Here is a 14,856-nt window from a genome sequence, read left to right as displayed (position 1 = left end):
TGGGGTCTGGGCGGCTGAGATCGCAGGGTCCGAATTGGGTCTGAGTGGGGTCTGGGCGGCTGAGATCGCAGGGTCCGAATTGGGTCTGAGTGGGGCGCTATCTTCCAAGGCCGCAGGTGAGACTCACCTGCCCTGGAACACTCCCTGAGGCGGCCGGGCCAGGAGGGCGGGGGCTGTTGCCTGACGTGCCCTTGGTGGCAGGGACTGAGTTTATTTTCTTTCTCCTCCTGACCTTGTTGGCCACTGAGAAACTTCATTTCCCCAATCAGATGTGGACGTGCTCGTCTCAGGGCCCACAGGCTGCCCTTTAGGTACCAAAACACGTGTGTCCGCCAAGGACGAGGAACTGCAAATAAAATCCTGTTTTCTTCTTGTCTTGTTGAGAATCAGGGCCTTGATTTGGTTCCCAGATTTTAAAAACAAGTCAGAGCTGCCACGATTCAGATAAAATCCAAACTGTCTGTTATACCTCTAATTATCAGCTTGCCTTCTGGGTAAAATGGTACTATTCAATTATTGGTTTTTATTCACTTGTCAGCCACCAAAAAAAAAAATCATCACTGCTTTCAAACCACTAAAAGAACAGAAATTCTGCAAATTGCTTTCTAAACATAGCTACTTCCGACCCAATACCTCTCTGCAGCATGTCAAAAATTGTATAATGTTATGTTGCATGCAAATCATATTCAACGGGGGCTGTTTCTAAGGTTTTGTTTTACATTATGTAATTTTATTGAAATGATTTCTTTTGTCACCACTTTATGTGTGGCTCATTTTGACACTTTCCACTTATCACGTAAAATATACGTTTGATCCAGCCCCTATAAATAAAAGCGAAATTGTCAAACAGTAGTGTGCTGCTTTAAATTCCCCCATGACTTGAAGGTAATATCTAGCTCTCCTGGGCAACTTCAGGGTTCCAAACACCAAGGGTGGGCCTCCCTAATTTCCGGGGCACCCTCGACCTTACCAGCTGTGTTGCGTTTCCTGTTTGAGGGAAACAAGACCGCCATAGTTAGCCTAGTCCCGGAGAGGTGGCTGACACTTCAGCGCCAACGGGCCCAATGCCCCCTTTCTGTGGCCTTGGAAGCCAGACACACAGCAGTGGTTGATGGGTTTGCATCAGGCCAGACCATGGCATGGAGAAAATGGCACCAGCTGCTGTGGAGTGAGTGCTTAACACCTACAGGCTTAGGCAGAGAAGGACTCTATGCCCCTTCATGCTCACTAGCAAGTGGGGAGCACACCTGTTGCACTGCTGGACAAAAAAATAAATAAACAAAAGACAAAGCATTCAGAAAATGTTAAGTATGGTGCATAGTCCCAGAGCAGCTACATCTTAAGGCCGGTTTTGAACCCGGAGTGCTGCCCCTGGAGTTTCTGTTATACCTGCTCTGGCCTTGCCTCCCCGCCACTATAGTCTCCCTGAGGAAACTCTGGCTTTAGGATGCAGAGATTCACATCCCAGAGCTGTGTGGAGCCAGGCAGGTCTCTGCCCTCTCTGGCCTGAGACCCCTCACCTGTCGTGAAAATGATGCCTGTACGCTCTGAGGCCCACAGGACAGCAGAGCAGCCTCAGTGAGGGCGGATGGGACGCCGTGCAGTGTGAACTTCTGGGCAGGCAGAGCCTGTCACTCTCCCTCTATGTGTGGAGGTAAGCATCCACTGAGTGCGGCAGCAGCCAGGGTCAGGCGGCACGGGCAGCAGTGGCTTCTCCTGCCCTGATTTCTGCTGAGTTCCTGGCCTCGACTCCCATAGCCCTGACATTGTGTGGCATGCTCCAGTGGCACTGAAGGACCTCGAGCCCCTCAGCATGCCTGGCCTCAGCCTCCTATACCCTCACCCAGGCCGTGTCTATGGGCAGAACGCTCCCCATCCACCACAGGATGCCCATCCTCCAAGTGCCCTGTGGCCTCCATGCCTCTCTCTCTTCCCGCGGGTCTGGGTCAGGTGTGCCTCCAGCATGTCCTCCAGGGCCCACGTGGTCCTCTGAGATAACTCACACTGGGCTCTGCCACAGCTGCCCACTTCTCTTTCCTCTACCAGATGCTCAGGGACATCCCATCTCACTCCTGGATCCACTGTGTCTAATGCAAACTGGGGAGAGGGTGAAGGAGGGATCAGAGGAGACCCCTCCGGTTTGTGCTCTGGAAGGGACTTTGCAGTCTGGCCAGTCCCAGATCAAGACCCCTGTGGGACGCCCACCAGCTGGTGCAGACCTGCGGGATCCCTCTTTCCCAGGGGCCTGCAACGCCCGCAGGCACAGCCACAAACGCAGGCACCGGAGAGACTTCCAGGCTCTCTGGACGTGGTGCAAGAATGCAGCATTGACCCCGAGAGGGAAGGAAAGGGAGGCGGGCAGGTGCTCAGCACATCCAGCCTCTAAAGGAGCTCCCCCAGGCCTCTATGTGACATCCGTGTGTGTCTCAGAAGTGCTCCAACTTGAGCCCTTCACCACCTTGCTCTATGGGGAGCTACTGCTTGCAGTTCTGAACTTTCAGTTTTTTAGAAAAAGCAATTCTTTTTCTTTTTTACTTTAAGTTCCAGGATACATGTGCAGGACGTGCAGGTTACATAGGTGTACATGTGCCATGGGGGTTTGCCACACCTGTCAGCCTGTCATCTAGGTTTTAAGACCCGCGTGCATTAGGTATTTGTCCTAATGCTCTCCCTCCCCTCACCCCCCACCCCCTGACAGACCCCAGTGTGTGATGTTCCCCTCCCTGTGTCCATGTGTTCTCACTGTTCAACTCCCACTTATGAGTGAGAATATGTCGCGTTTGGTTTTCTGTTCTCATGATAGTTTGCTGAAAATGATGTCTTCTAGCTTCATCCGTGTCCCTGCAAAGGACATGATCTCCTTCCTTTTTATGGCTGCATAGTATTCCATGGTGTATATATGCCATGTTTTCTTTATTCAGTCTATCATTGATGGGCATTTGGGTTGGTTCCAAGTCTTTGCTATTGTGAACAGTGCTGCAATAAACATACGTGTGCATGTGTCTTTATAGTAGAATGATTTATATTCATTTGGTTATATGCCCAGTAATGGGATTGCTGGGTCAAATGGTATTTCTGGCTCTCGATTCTTGAGGTATCATCACACTGTCTTCCATAACCGTTGAACTAATTTATGTTCCCACCAACAATGTAAAAGCGTTCCTATTTCTCCACAGCCTTGCTGGCATCTATAGTTTCTCTACTTTTTAATCATTGCCATTCTGACGGGCATGAGATGATATCTCACTGTGGTTGTGATTTGTGTTTCTCTAATGACCAGTGATGATGGGTTTTATTTCATGTTTGTTGGCCTCATAAATGTATTCTTTTGAGACATGTCTGTTCATATGCTTTGCCCACTTTTTGACAGGGTTGTTTGTTTTTTTCTTGTACATTTGTTTAAGTTCTTTGGAGATTCTGGATATTAGACCTTTATCAGATGGGTAGATTACAACATTTTTCTCCCATTCTGTAGGTTGCCTGTTCACTCTGATGATAGTTTCTTTTGCTGTGCAGAAGCTCTTTAGCTTAATTAGATCCCGTTTGTCAATTTTGGCTTTTGTTGCAATTGCTTTTGGCGTTTTCGTTATGAAGTCTTTGCCATGACTATGTCCTGAATAGCATTGCCTAGATTTTCTTCTAGGGATTTTATAGTTTGGGGTTTTACATTTAAGTCTTTAATCCATCTTAAGTTAATTTTTGTATAAGGTGTAAAAGGGATCCAGTTTCAGTTTTCTGCATATGGCTGGCCAGTTTTCCCAGCACCATTTATTAAATAGGGAACCATTTCCCCATTGAAAAGAGCAATTTTTATTTTCTCATTTTTCTTGGGAACATTTTGCTTGTCTAGGGCCAGAGTCCTAGTTACATTTAGAAAATAAACACATAAGCTAGATTCTAGAGCCGTGAGTAATCCAAAAGGAGGCGGCCACTGTCCGGTGCCTGATGCCGCGTGCGAGGTGGCAAGTGGAGACACAGGTGCAGACCTGCCTTCCTGGTCCGTTGCCAATGGAGAAGCATCAAGGGTTTTGGGTGACACGGTGCTGGGAGGAAGGTGTCTTAGCCCACTTGGCTGTTGTCACAAAATACCATAGATTTGGTGGTTTAAACGATAAATGTTTATTTCTCAGTTCTGAAGGCTGGAAACCCACACCAAGGTCCAGCCCACTAGGATTGCGGTGAGAGCCCTTCGTGAGGCCCTCCATGAGGCCCCTCCGTGAGCCCCTCCGTGAGGCCCTTCGTGAGGCCCCTTCGTGGCTTGTAAATGGCGCTTTCTGTGTCCTCACGTGGCAGACAGCAAGAGCGGCCCTGGTCTCTCTGTCTTCTAATCGTAAGGGCCCCACCCTCCGGACCCCATCTTACCCAAATCACCTCCCCAGGAACTACCTCCTCATGCCAGGCTCTGGGGTTGGGGCCTCGACGCCTGAATCTGGGCACAACACGGGGTTGGACCCACTCTGCCAGGAGCCTGGACACTCTCCCGCTGCTGCCCACGTTTCTGGGGCCTGGTTGATGGGCCAGGATCTCTGTGTTCTCTTTCTACCCTAAAAGGCCAGGATTCCAAGTCGTCTGTGAAACCATGGGAGAGAGATTTGACGTTTGCCTCCCTTTCAAATGAAAGGAAAAGACTGGGGTGGGAGAGGGCGGCACTCCCCAGACAGGCCCTGACCACATCCTGGCCCCCACCCCTTAGCAGAACAACTCTGAACTTCCACCGACTCACAGGGGCGAGGTCAGGGCAAGGAGACTCAGCACCTGCGCTGCTCACCGGGCGAGAAGTCACAGCTGGTTAGGAGGTCGCAGGTAAGCAGAGGTGCGAGCCACGAGGGACGGCGTGAGTTATGTCGACAGAGTCCCCTCAAGGGATCCCGGTGTCTTGGCAGCAGAGGAGGCATGCGTCACTGTCAGCCTCCACGCAGGATAAATGGATGGCCCGGAATCTCGCCATCAGCGACATTGCTGTCTGGGGAAAAATGGGAGTTGAGTTTGATGTTATAAATCACCATAATTTGTTACAATTTCCAAAGACAAATATGACAGCGTGGAATTACTTTGCAGCACCGAGGCTGTCATTTGCGGAAGCCATAAAATGCCCGAGCCAATCTAAGAACGAGATACATTTAATCTGAGGAAGCAGAGCTCAGTACCACCTTGGAATAATGTGTTTACCAAGAACTGAGCTGCACCGGCGCAGAGGTGTTGCCGAATGCTCATTTCCTTTCACTCCGAATGAGACTGACTCTCGTCTGAAGATTTTGCTAGCAGCTGGCATGGATTCTCCTCGACAGCTTACATTTGCTCAGCTGGAGGAGAGAAGAGCTGACGTCTGTGTTGCCCGGGGACGGTGTACACAGCAGAATCCCAGCACAGGCGTGACTGTGCGAGCCTCCCTCACCACGATGGATCAGAGCAGGAGCCACAGGAGTGTTGCGTGTCACCAAAATCCTGTTCAGGACCCACGGGTTGCGGAGGCATGGCCCGCGTGCTGTTGCCTGGTCCTCGCTCATTCCATCTTTCCAGATCTGGACGCCTCTCCAGCCACTTCCCTCTCAGTGACGGGGCTGCACGCGTGGGCAGGGAGCCGTAGAGATGGGCATCGGTAGCAGCATCCGGAAATGAGACCACAGGATAAAACAGGGAACACCATCGGCTCTGGCAACTGACGCAGGGATCATCTGCTGAGGAGATAGTTTCAGAAGCATCAAGCGGGGAAGCAATGGCAGGATTAAGCAGAAATGGCTGGCTGCTGCTAAGACGGGAATGGACATTGGAACGCAAACGCCGAAACCCCGACAGCCTCCAGGTTGTTCTGGCCTTTAGGCTTCAGGGCAAGAGGCCGGGCGCGGTGGCTCATGCCTGTAATGGCAGCACTTTGGGAGGCTAAGGTGGGCGGATCACCTGAAGTCAGGAGTTCAAGACCAGCCTGGCCAACATGGTGAAACCCCATCTCTACTAAAAATACAAAAATTAGCCAGGTATGGTGGCGGGTGCCTGTAATCCCAGCTACTTGGGAGGCTGAGGCAGGAGAATTGCTTGAACCTGGGAGGCAGAGGTTTCAGTGAGCCGAGATCACGCCCTTACACTCCAGCCTGGGTGACAGAGTGAAACTCCATCTCAAAAAAAAAAAAATTTCAGGGAAGGACAATCACCTTCTAATCCTTCTTAACCCTGGTGTTTGTCTCCTTAGAAACTAAATCAATCTCTCTCTCTTTCTCTCTCTCTGTCTCTTTCTCTCTCCCCCATCAAAGTCATCAAAGCCCAGTCTCTTCAACCTGTGGATCCATAAAATAATTAAAATTCTGTAATTACGGTTTTGGTAATCAGAAAGTTATTTACAAAAATACTGCTAAATGATTATGTTAAAAAGCGCTTCTCAGAATGCGTGTGTGGGGGGCGTGGACTGGCCTCCCTTGGGGCCGTGAGGGTCCCGTCCGCTGACAGAGGGGGAGGGCAGATGGGTCTCTTTGACACAGGACTTGTCTGGGCATTTCATACACCGATGTTACTCCAAGGAGGAAATGGAATATGCCTTAAGATCTTTCCTAAATTCCTTTCAAACCTCTAGCTGTAGTGCTCTTTGGAACATAGTTTTGGAAATATCATGCTCCGACATCATTAACTAATCCCAGTTTTCCCGAGGGCAGCGTATTTTGTGGCAAAGGCAAGATCCCACTGCTCACCCGTGGCAGGCACCGCAGAGTCAGGACCTGGTGTGGCCTCGAGTCCCTAAACAGTCCCACGGTGCTCCCAGGGTGGCCCTGGTTTCCTAGGGGGACTCGCACGTGGCAATGCTGGGGTCACAGCTCACAGGTTGGTGATTAAAAGGTGATGTTTGGTGGGGTGCAGTGGCTCATGCCTGTAATCCCAGGACTTTGGGAGGCCAAGGTGGGCAGATCATGAGGTCAGGAATTCGAGACCAGCCTGGCCAACATAGTGAAACCCCATCTCTACTGAAAATACAAAAAAAAAAAAATTAGCCAGGCATGGTGGCGTGCACCTGTAGTCCCAGCTACTTGGGAGGCTGAGGCAGGAGAATCGCTTGAACCAGGGAGGCGGAGGTTACGGTGAGCCGAGATCACACCACTGCACTCCAGCCTGGGCAATGGAGTGAGACTCCATCTCAGAGACAAGAAAAAAAAAAAAAAAAAGGTGATGTTTACACTAGAGACAGTAATCAGCTGGCTCATTACTCTCTAGGGCCCAGCAGGAACATGTAATGAGAGTTTGCTTCAAGGAGGGTAGAGGCCAGCCCCTGCCTTGTCCTTCCCCTGGGGTAACACACAGGATGCGGTTCCTCCCCTTCATTTCAGAGCAGGCTCATTAAACAGACACCGCTGGATGCCCGCAGGTGAGGCGAGGCTCCTGGGGAAGGCTGAGGGGTTCAGATGCGCCTCATTATGAAGATTTAAGTTCCTGGAGAAGCACCCATTCTCCGCCTGGCCTGCGTGAACCTGCACATTCAGGCGCCTGCCTGTGCCCTCCCCTGCCCAAAGGGAAGGTGCAACTGTCCCACTGGGAGAAGTGTCCCAGCGCCATAGCCAGCGGTCACATCGCCCTGAAGACATGTTTCGTTTCTGATCATCACGGCTGGCACTGAGATGAGAAGAGGCTGGTGATGACCTCTTGGCATCTCAGTGGCCCTGCACGCAATGGACAGCGGCCCATAACACGCGCTGGGGCAGCACCCAATGCCTGACCTCTGGGAGCCGCTTCCCAACTCCGCAGGGAATCACACGTTTCCCTGGTCAGTACCAGGGGGTGAATTTCCCAGCAACAGGCCCAAGGCAGAAGGTCACGGGGACAGGCCACTGAGGCTCCACAAACAGGAGCCCACACCGAAGGCCCCATCAACAGACACAGGGAGCCAGGAATCATCAGGATCTGAACAGGAAATCGGGGGAGAGTTGGTTCCCGTGCTTTGGGCTGATGAGGGTGAACAGCTGTTTTTGATACTGGTTTTGTTGATTTCTTAAGAACGAAAATCAGTACAGGAATTAGAGATAGACATTATGTCTTGGAGGGAGAAAGCAACACCAAGAAAGCATCACAGGACGGTCTGTCTTCAGGGAATGGCGCAGGCTGATACAGGAAAACGTCTGCACATGGCACGCAGTGGGGGCACCGATAATTAACTCTTCGGGGACAGTGCCCAGGTGCCCAGGGAGGTTTTGCTCTGATTCAAATCACTGGCATGAACTATTTGATGTAAATTTGCAGCCTGCAATACTGGATGGTGTTTTTTTGAAAACAACATACAGAAAATACACAGAATGCTGGAGGAACCTGCAGTGGAGATGGGAATCAGACACGGGATGTGAACCACGTGTGTTGTTAGGAGGAAAACTGGAATTCTAGGGCACTTTTTTTTTTTTTGAGACGAAGTCTTGCTCTGTCACCAGGCTGGAGTGCAGCGGCACGATCTCGGCTCACTGCAAACTTCGCCTGCCGGGTTCGAGGGATTCTCCTGCCTCAGCTTCCCAAGTAGCTAGGATTACAGGCATCTGCCACCACACGTGGCTAATTTTTGTATTTTTAGTAGAGACGGGGTTTCACCATGTTGGCCAGGTTGGTCTCAAACTCCAGACCTTGTGATCCACCCACCTCAGCCTCCCAAAGTGCTGGGATTACAGGTGTGAGCCACCGCACCCGGCCTCTAGGGCACCATTACTGTGTGGCTGTAACAATGATCAGGCTGCACAGTTATCACTGCAATGAGTAAAATGCTTGACTGAGCTGCAGTTGGTGTGGAATATTGTAGATAGGTGTCCATTTGGGGGCTGGAAGGAAAATTTTTAATTAAGGAACTATCAATAGCCAGAGGCCCAGAATGACTTGCATCTTTGGAGCATTGGCCATGCCTCTGGCAAAGGGCTGCCCGGAGGAGGAGCCCTTGGCATGCAGCAGTCTCTGCACTCACTTTGTCCTGATGGGATCGACTTGTGAAATGATCCTGCACTCCCAAAAAGGCAAGGCCTGTTCGGCCACTCACTAATTTACCAGATCATTCCATGGTTACTCTGCCCACTGCTGGCATGGGACACAGTGCAGGGAGAGGCGCTCAGTGGACCTGCGGGTGGCCCAAGGGCAGGATGTCCTGGAGCACATGATAGGCTGAGGTTCGCCAGCTGTCATAGCGTAGGGCTTGTCCGAAAGCCTCATTCAAGGATCCAACCTAATGGGAGGCAGAAATGCTCAGGGCTGACCTTGCTGAAGAAGCAACAAGTGACCTGAGTGCTGAGTGCTGAGTACTGAGTGCTGGGTGCTGAGTGCTGAGTACTGAGTGCTGGGTGCTGAGTGCTGAGACCTGAGTGCTGAGTACTGAGTGCTGGGTGCTGAGCGCTGAGACCTCAGGACTGAGTGCTAGCTGCTGAGTGTTGAGACCTGAGTGCTGAGTGCTGAGTGACAAGTAGGTTTCCAGAGGTGCAGGAGAGCAAGCCTCAAGGCAAAGGCGTACATGGGAAATGAGCTCTGTGAGCTGGAGAGAGAACCCAGAGATGCCGTGAGCAGGGAGAGTGTGGGCCATGACCTGAGAGGAGTTGGAGAGTGTGGGGCGCCCACACCCCACCTCACAGATCTTGTTTAGAAACCGACATAAGCGGGCAGTGTGCATGGAGGGCTTTGGGTGCAGGGACAGACAAGGGTGATGAACAGAAAAACCCACTGAGGCTCCGCATGAAGAGCGGGTCACAAGGAGTCACGTCCTGTGGCTCCCACAGAGGCCAGGTGACCCTGGCTGAGGCGGTGGCCGTGGAGAGACAGAGTTCAGTGAGACGTGCTCACGAGGACCTGGGCAGGCTGGAGAAAGGAGGACAAAGTGACTGTGGCCCGGGTGCTGGGTTTGGAAACTGGATGAGGAAACCCAGGACGCGAGTGTTTCGAAAGGAGGGAAGGTTGTGGTGTGGGAGGCCCTGGGGCAGAACTTGAGAGGGCTCACACTGGGCACTGCTGGGATGATCAAAGACCTCAGACGAGTAACGTGAAATTCTGTGCCACGATTTGCCTGCATAAAACAGGAGTAAAAGTGTGTTCCTCGCATCATTATCATCAGCAGTACTTTGGCGCATCCATAAGTCCTTCCTGAGAGCCTCACATACAGCAGGAACTCAATAAGTAACTGCTCATAGATTCACCTGCACTGTCCGATCAGTTACATAAATATGCAATGTGGCCGGGGGTCCAAACATCAATACCAGTGCAGCTTGAAAGGAACCAGAAATGGAGGAACAGTATTTTATATGACCCTTTAAAAATCCGGGTAGACCAGCAGTTTAGGAAGTGAACACGGGCACTCACAGGAGGCGTGGAGTTGCTGTATCGCACAGTAACGTTAATGCAGTAAACCCAGGTGTGTTGGCCGAAGGCACTGTCACTGGCGAGAACGTAGCCCACAGCCATGAACACGAGTTTGTCGTGAGGCTGTGCACGCATTCGGATTATTCACAGCCACCTCCAAGAAGGGAGTCCATAAAGTGTGGGGGCTGTTATTGATGGAGGCAGGATTATATGTCTCTTACTGCACAGATATATCCGCCTGGCATTTTTCTACTTACTCCAGGATTTTTATAAGGTACTGTTCAATGGTATTCTTGCTTAGTGAATAATTGTAATTTGTGCATCCAGAATGATAGATTTGTGACTGTTGACGACAGCAAAGACCCATCCCTCATCTGCTTCTCCCCGTGCAGCTGGGCCCCTCTCTCCCGTCGTCCATCTGATGTTCTTGCCAACACCCCTTCAAATATCTCAGCTCTCCTACTCCGCTGAGGTGATGTGTGATCAAACTGAAGAAAATCATTCTAATAAGACTGTCTTACCCCTGTCTCACCAAACCAAATAGCATCTCACAAGATTATATTTTTAACTTTCTAATCATCCTACTATGCATATCAAGTCTTTTTACAACAGAAATAGCATCCTTCTTGCCAGTCATGTTAAGGGCATTGATTTTAATTTAGTTTTTGTAGATTATTGTGTTTGCTTGATTTAAAATGAAAATCAAGGAGGAAGAAGTTTTTAAATATTATCAGGCAGTTTGCTGAGTTACTACCATAAGCAAACCCCATAAAAATCATCAAAACAGAATCGTAGGCACTAGGAAAGAAAACTCTCATAACCACTCATCTGTGTGGGGATGAGAATGTCTCTGTAAGGGACGGTAGACACGTATTTAAAATACTAGCAGAGTCATATCGTAAGTGAGGATGTGATAAGTACAAGAAGCAGACCTCCACAAGGAATTGGAAGTGAGATGCTGTGGGGAGCACTGTGCTTTTAGACTGAGGGAAGTGGAGGGAGAAGTTCCTATAGGAATTCTTCCCCTTCGTCACTCTCCTCAGGCTCCTGACCAGTTTCTGGGTTAAAGAGAAGGGCAGTGCCTCTCTCCTCTGTGGTCACTTGGTTAATATCATCCCCAAACGTGGAAGCTTCCAAAAAGCTGGAGTAGGTTTCGTCCGGAAGTCAGAGCTGTGCACAAATAAGTTATTTTCTCTATTTCACATAATTATTAACAAATGCAAATTAAGATGCAGGGGATGTTTCCATGCCAGGACTCACCTGTGGGGAACTATGGGGCCGATGATGCAAGCAGCGAAGTGGCTGCCTGTGCCCGCTCATGACCCCTCCACGCACCAAGCGCGTGAGTCAGGGAGGTGCCAGGAGGAGGCGGGAACAGCCACTTCATGTCGTCCGGCTTAGTCCGTGTGTGTTGCTAGAAAGGAACACCCGAGGCTGGGTGATTTATGAAGAAGAAAGGTTTGTGCAGCCACGGCTCGGCAGGCTGTACAGGAAGCGTGGCACCAGCATCTGCATCTGGTGAGGCCTCAGGAAGCTTCGCTCCTGGCCGAGGGGGAGGGGAGCTGCCTGTGCAGAGATCACGTGGTGGGAGAGGCGGTGGGAGGGGGGGCTCTTCCTACCAGTCAGCTCTCACTGCAACGTACAGAGCAAGAACTCATTCATGACCAGGAGGACGGCACCAAGACACTCATGAAGGATCCATCCTGACCTCAGCATCCCCCACAAGGCCGCACCTCCAATACTGGGGATCTCGTTTCAACATGAGAGTTGGAGGGGACAGAGCTCCAAACCATAGCACTGACCGTGCCACTACTTAGGAGACAGTTGGACAGCTCCTTGCCTCCTCTGCAAGGCGAGGGATGGGGTTCCAGGCATGCTCATTAACGCCTGCCCCACTGCCCCAGGCCGGCTCTCCAACTTCCCATCTGTGCCCTTTCCAAATCCCAGGAGCAGCCGTGCAGGTGCGAGACTGCCCTGCTGCCTGAGAACAAGGCTTTCCCCCAGGAAGATGTCTCTATCCAGGACATGCCCTGGCCCTCGCTTCCTGAGCAACACCTCCTCAACGCACATGCACACGCACGTATACACACACACACTCACACAAACATGTGCATACATGCACATGCACACACACGTATACACACACACACACACAAACGTGCATACACGCACATGCACATAAATGCACGCACACACACACATAAGCATACATGCCCACACACACCCATACACACTCACACACATACACGCACATAAACGCACGCAGACGTGCACACACACACAAGCACATGAGCATACACGTGTGCACACACCCATACACACTCACACACACGCTCATAAGCATACCCACTCACATATACACACACATAAATGCACGCACACACACACACACAAGCACATGACCATATACGTGTGCACACACACACATGCTCACACACAGTGCACATACACGCACATAAACACACACACACATGAGCATACACACACACACATACACGCTCACACACACATGCACACACACACAGGCCAGCTGCCTCCACTAGCTCTGTGCGAATGGTGGGTGTCTTCTACAAGCCACCCTGGCTTCCCAGGCTGCCTCCCTCTCAGGACGCACACAGAACCCCCTCCGAGGTCTCGGGAGGCAGATGCAACCCGCAGAGCCGACAGGAAAACGTGGACCACCAGCGTCCGGCTGCAGACGTACTTTCAGTTGAAAGGCCCCCTAGATACCCACAGAACTGCACGACTGAGGCGAAGACAGACCATGAGAAACAGAGACACCAATGTTGCAGTCAAGGAAAAAAATTAGAGAAGAATGTACAGTAAAAAGAATCACAAAGTGAAATAAATGTTTTCAGATTTTAGATTTCAGATCCACTCCCCCAGATGAAATTGTGAGATTCCTGAAGAAAATAATTGTGCCAGTATTTGATCATTTTACAGTTTTGATGATGATTATTTCCAATTTTCCAGGAAAGAAATCTGTATGTAACCTCACATGCACGTGTTACAAGTAGAACCAGAAATGCCTCCTCCCCCAAACATACATAAAGGAAAGAAATTATTTAAGTCAGGTTCCTGACTTTTCTTACAGCTATTAGTACACAAAGTGTTTTCTGGGGTGGTTTCCTGGTGTGAAACTCAGGATTTATAGAATCTCTTCCTGTTTGTGAAGTTATTATTATTTTATTACTAAAGCCCTTAACTAAAGCAATGATGCTTACTTAAATTGGCAGCTAGCTGTGAAAATGGAAAGGTAAAAAGACATAGCAGTATGTATTTTTGGATATAAATTGTCTTTAAATCTTGAGGCTCAGACATAGATTGTTCTGTCCTGACTGTTTTCCGTATATTTCACTCCAGCGAGACTGCAAGTTCTAGGCTGGAAATAATTATTTTCAACATAGAATTACAGGCCTTCGTGTCATCGCTCACTGTGATAACCAGTAGTTCCTGGAGCCCAGCAGCACATGTACACAGCACACATGAACACACGTGTGTGTGCACTCTGACCCTGCCCGCCACCTCCCCCTGGGCAGCCACCGGGCAACACTGTTCTCGTAATCAAAAGTGGGGGTGAAGAAAGCTTCTGCCTATAGCAAACACTCAGAAATAGATTCCTGTGAAAACCAAACAGAAAGGCAATAGAAAGGAGAAGTGGGAGATATTACCTTTTTCATTAGGGCTGCTGCTGTGGAGGTTTTAGAACTTGGGCTCAGGAAAAGTGCTTCTTGCTGATTCACCCATTATCCAAGTCTAGTTTGAGGAACTTGTGATGCCAGTGGGCCTGAAAATTGCCCAGAAGATTGCAGACATGGATATCTAATGGTGGACAAAAGAGATATTAAGGAACTCTCATTATTTTCTTGCATCTCTTTCCTACTGAATATTGGGCATGTTAGGCACAAATGGCGACTGAATTCGTGGGACTTACAGGTGGTGATTCCACAGGCATCAAAACACCTGCTAGGCTTGAGCACTTAGTAGTCATAAAGCCCTGGCCCTATTTTTGCTCTATGGCACTAAATACATTAATTGTATTATAAGAAGTTGGTATATGATGGACTCTCCTACAAAATTTTGTGTACCTTAAAGATAGTGACAAAGAATTATCTACCTATCATCTCTTCTCTTTATCTATCTATCTATCTATCTATCTAATCTTCATATCCCCAGGACACTGTCTAGAACATAGTAAGTGCTGAAGAAATTAATGAAATGCTTAATTAAAAAATGAATAGGTGAATGAGTGAGTAGATGAATGAATGGATGGATGGATGGATGTTGAGTAGACAAATAAATCAGGTTGATTAGAGAAAGAAATAAGCTATTCAACACTGTTTATAATATGCAGGCCTGCATATTATAAAAAAGAACAGAGCATTTATAAAATAGGAGATTACAAGGATGACAGATTAGAAAATGAAATATTCAAGATTTGTGCTGATATGATGGTGAAACCAGGATGTGGAGCATCTGACTAGATTTTAGAGAGAATTAAACCTCAAGGTAAAACATTCTGATTTTAGTTCAGTGATACTCTAAATCATTGCTTGTTTCTGA

General features: G+C 49.4%; 2 protein-coding genes across 3 annotated transcripts in view; one reads left to right on the top strand and one right to left on the bottom strand.

The window, feature by feature from the left end:
• The window catches only part of LOC105512034, a 32,613-nt gene extending 20,790 nt beyond the window's left edge, over nt 1-11,823 (bottom strand). Inside the window, exons 1-2 of one of the 2 annotated variants that reach the window (XR_001001805.1) lie at nt 11,554-11,708; nt 5,520-5,675 (exon numbers count right to left, since the gene is read on the bottom strand). Coding sequence is in view for 1 of the 2 variants with exons in the window: in XM_011942291.1 (XP_011797681.1) it covers nt 11,554-11,613 (60 nt within the window). In the remaining variant the exon portion in view is untranslated. Of the gene's footprint in view, nt 1-5,519; nt 5,676-11,553 lie in introns of those variants that run through there. The other variant, XM_011942291.1, reaches the window with a different exon arrangement.
• The window catches only part of ADARB2 (adenosine deaminase, RNA-specific, B2 (non-functional)), a 529,062-nt gene that overhangs the window by 183,279 nt on the left and 330,927 nt on the right, over nt 1-14,856 (top strand). The window lies entirely within an intron of this gene.

The sequence above is a fragment of the Colobus angolensis genome, unplaced genomic scaffold, assembly GCF_000951035.1.
Source record: "Colobus angolensis palliatus isolate OR3802 unplaced genomic scaffold, Cang.pa_1.0 Scaffold209, whole genome shotgun sequence".
In the NCBI taxonomy this organism is placed as follows: Eukaryota; Metazoa; Chordata; class Mammalia; order Primates; family Cercopithecidae; genus Colobus; species Colobus angolensis.
The sequence above is the reverse complement of the archived record's forward strand: the minus strand, read 5'-3'. Positions and strand labels throughout refer to the sequence as shown.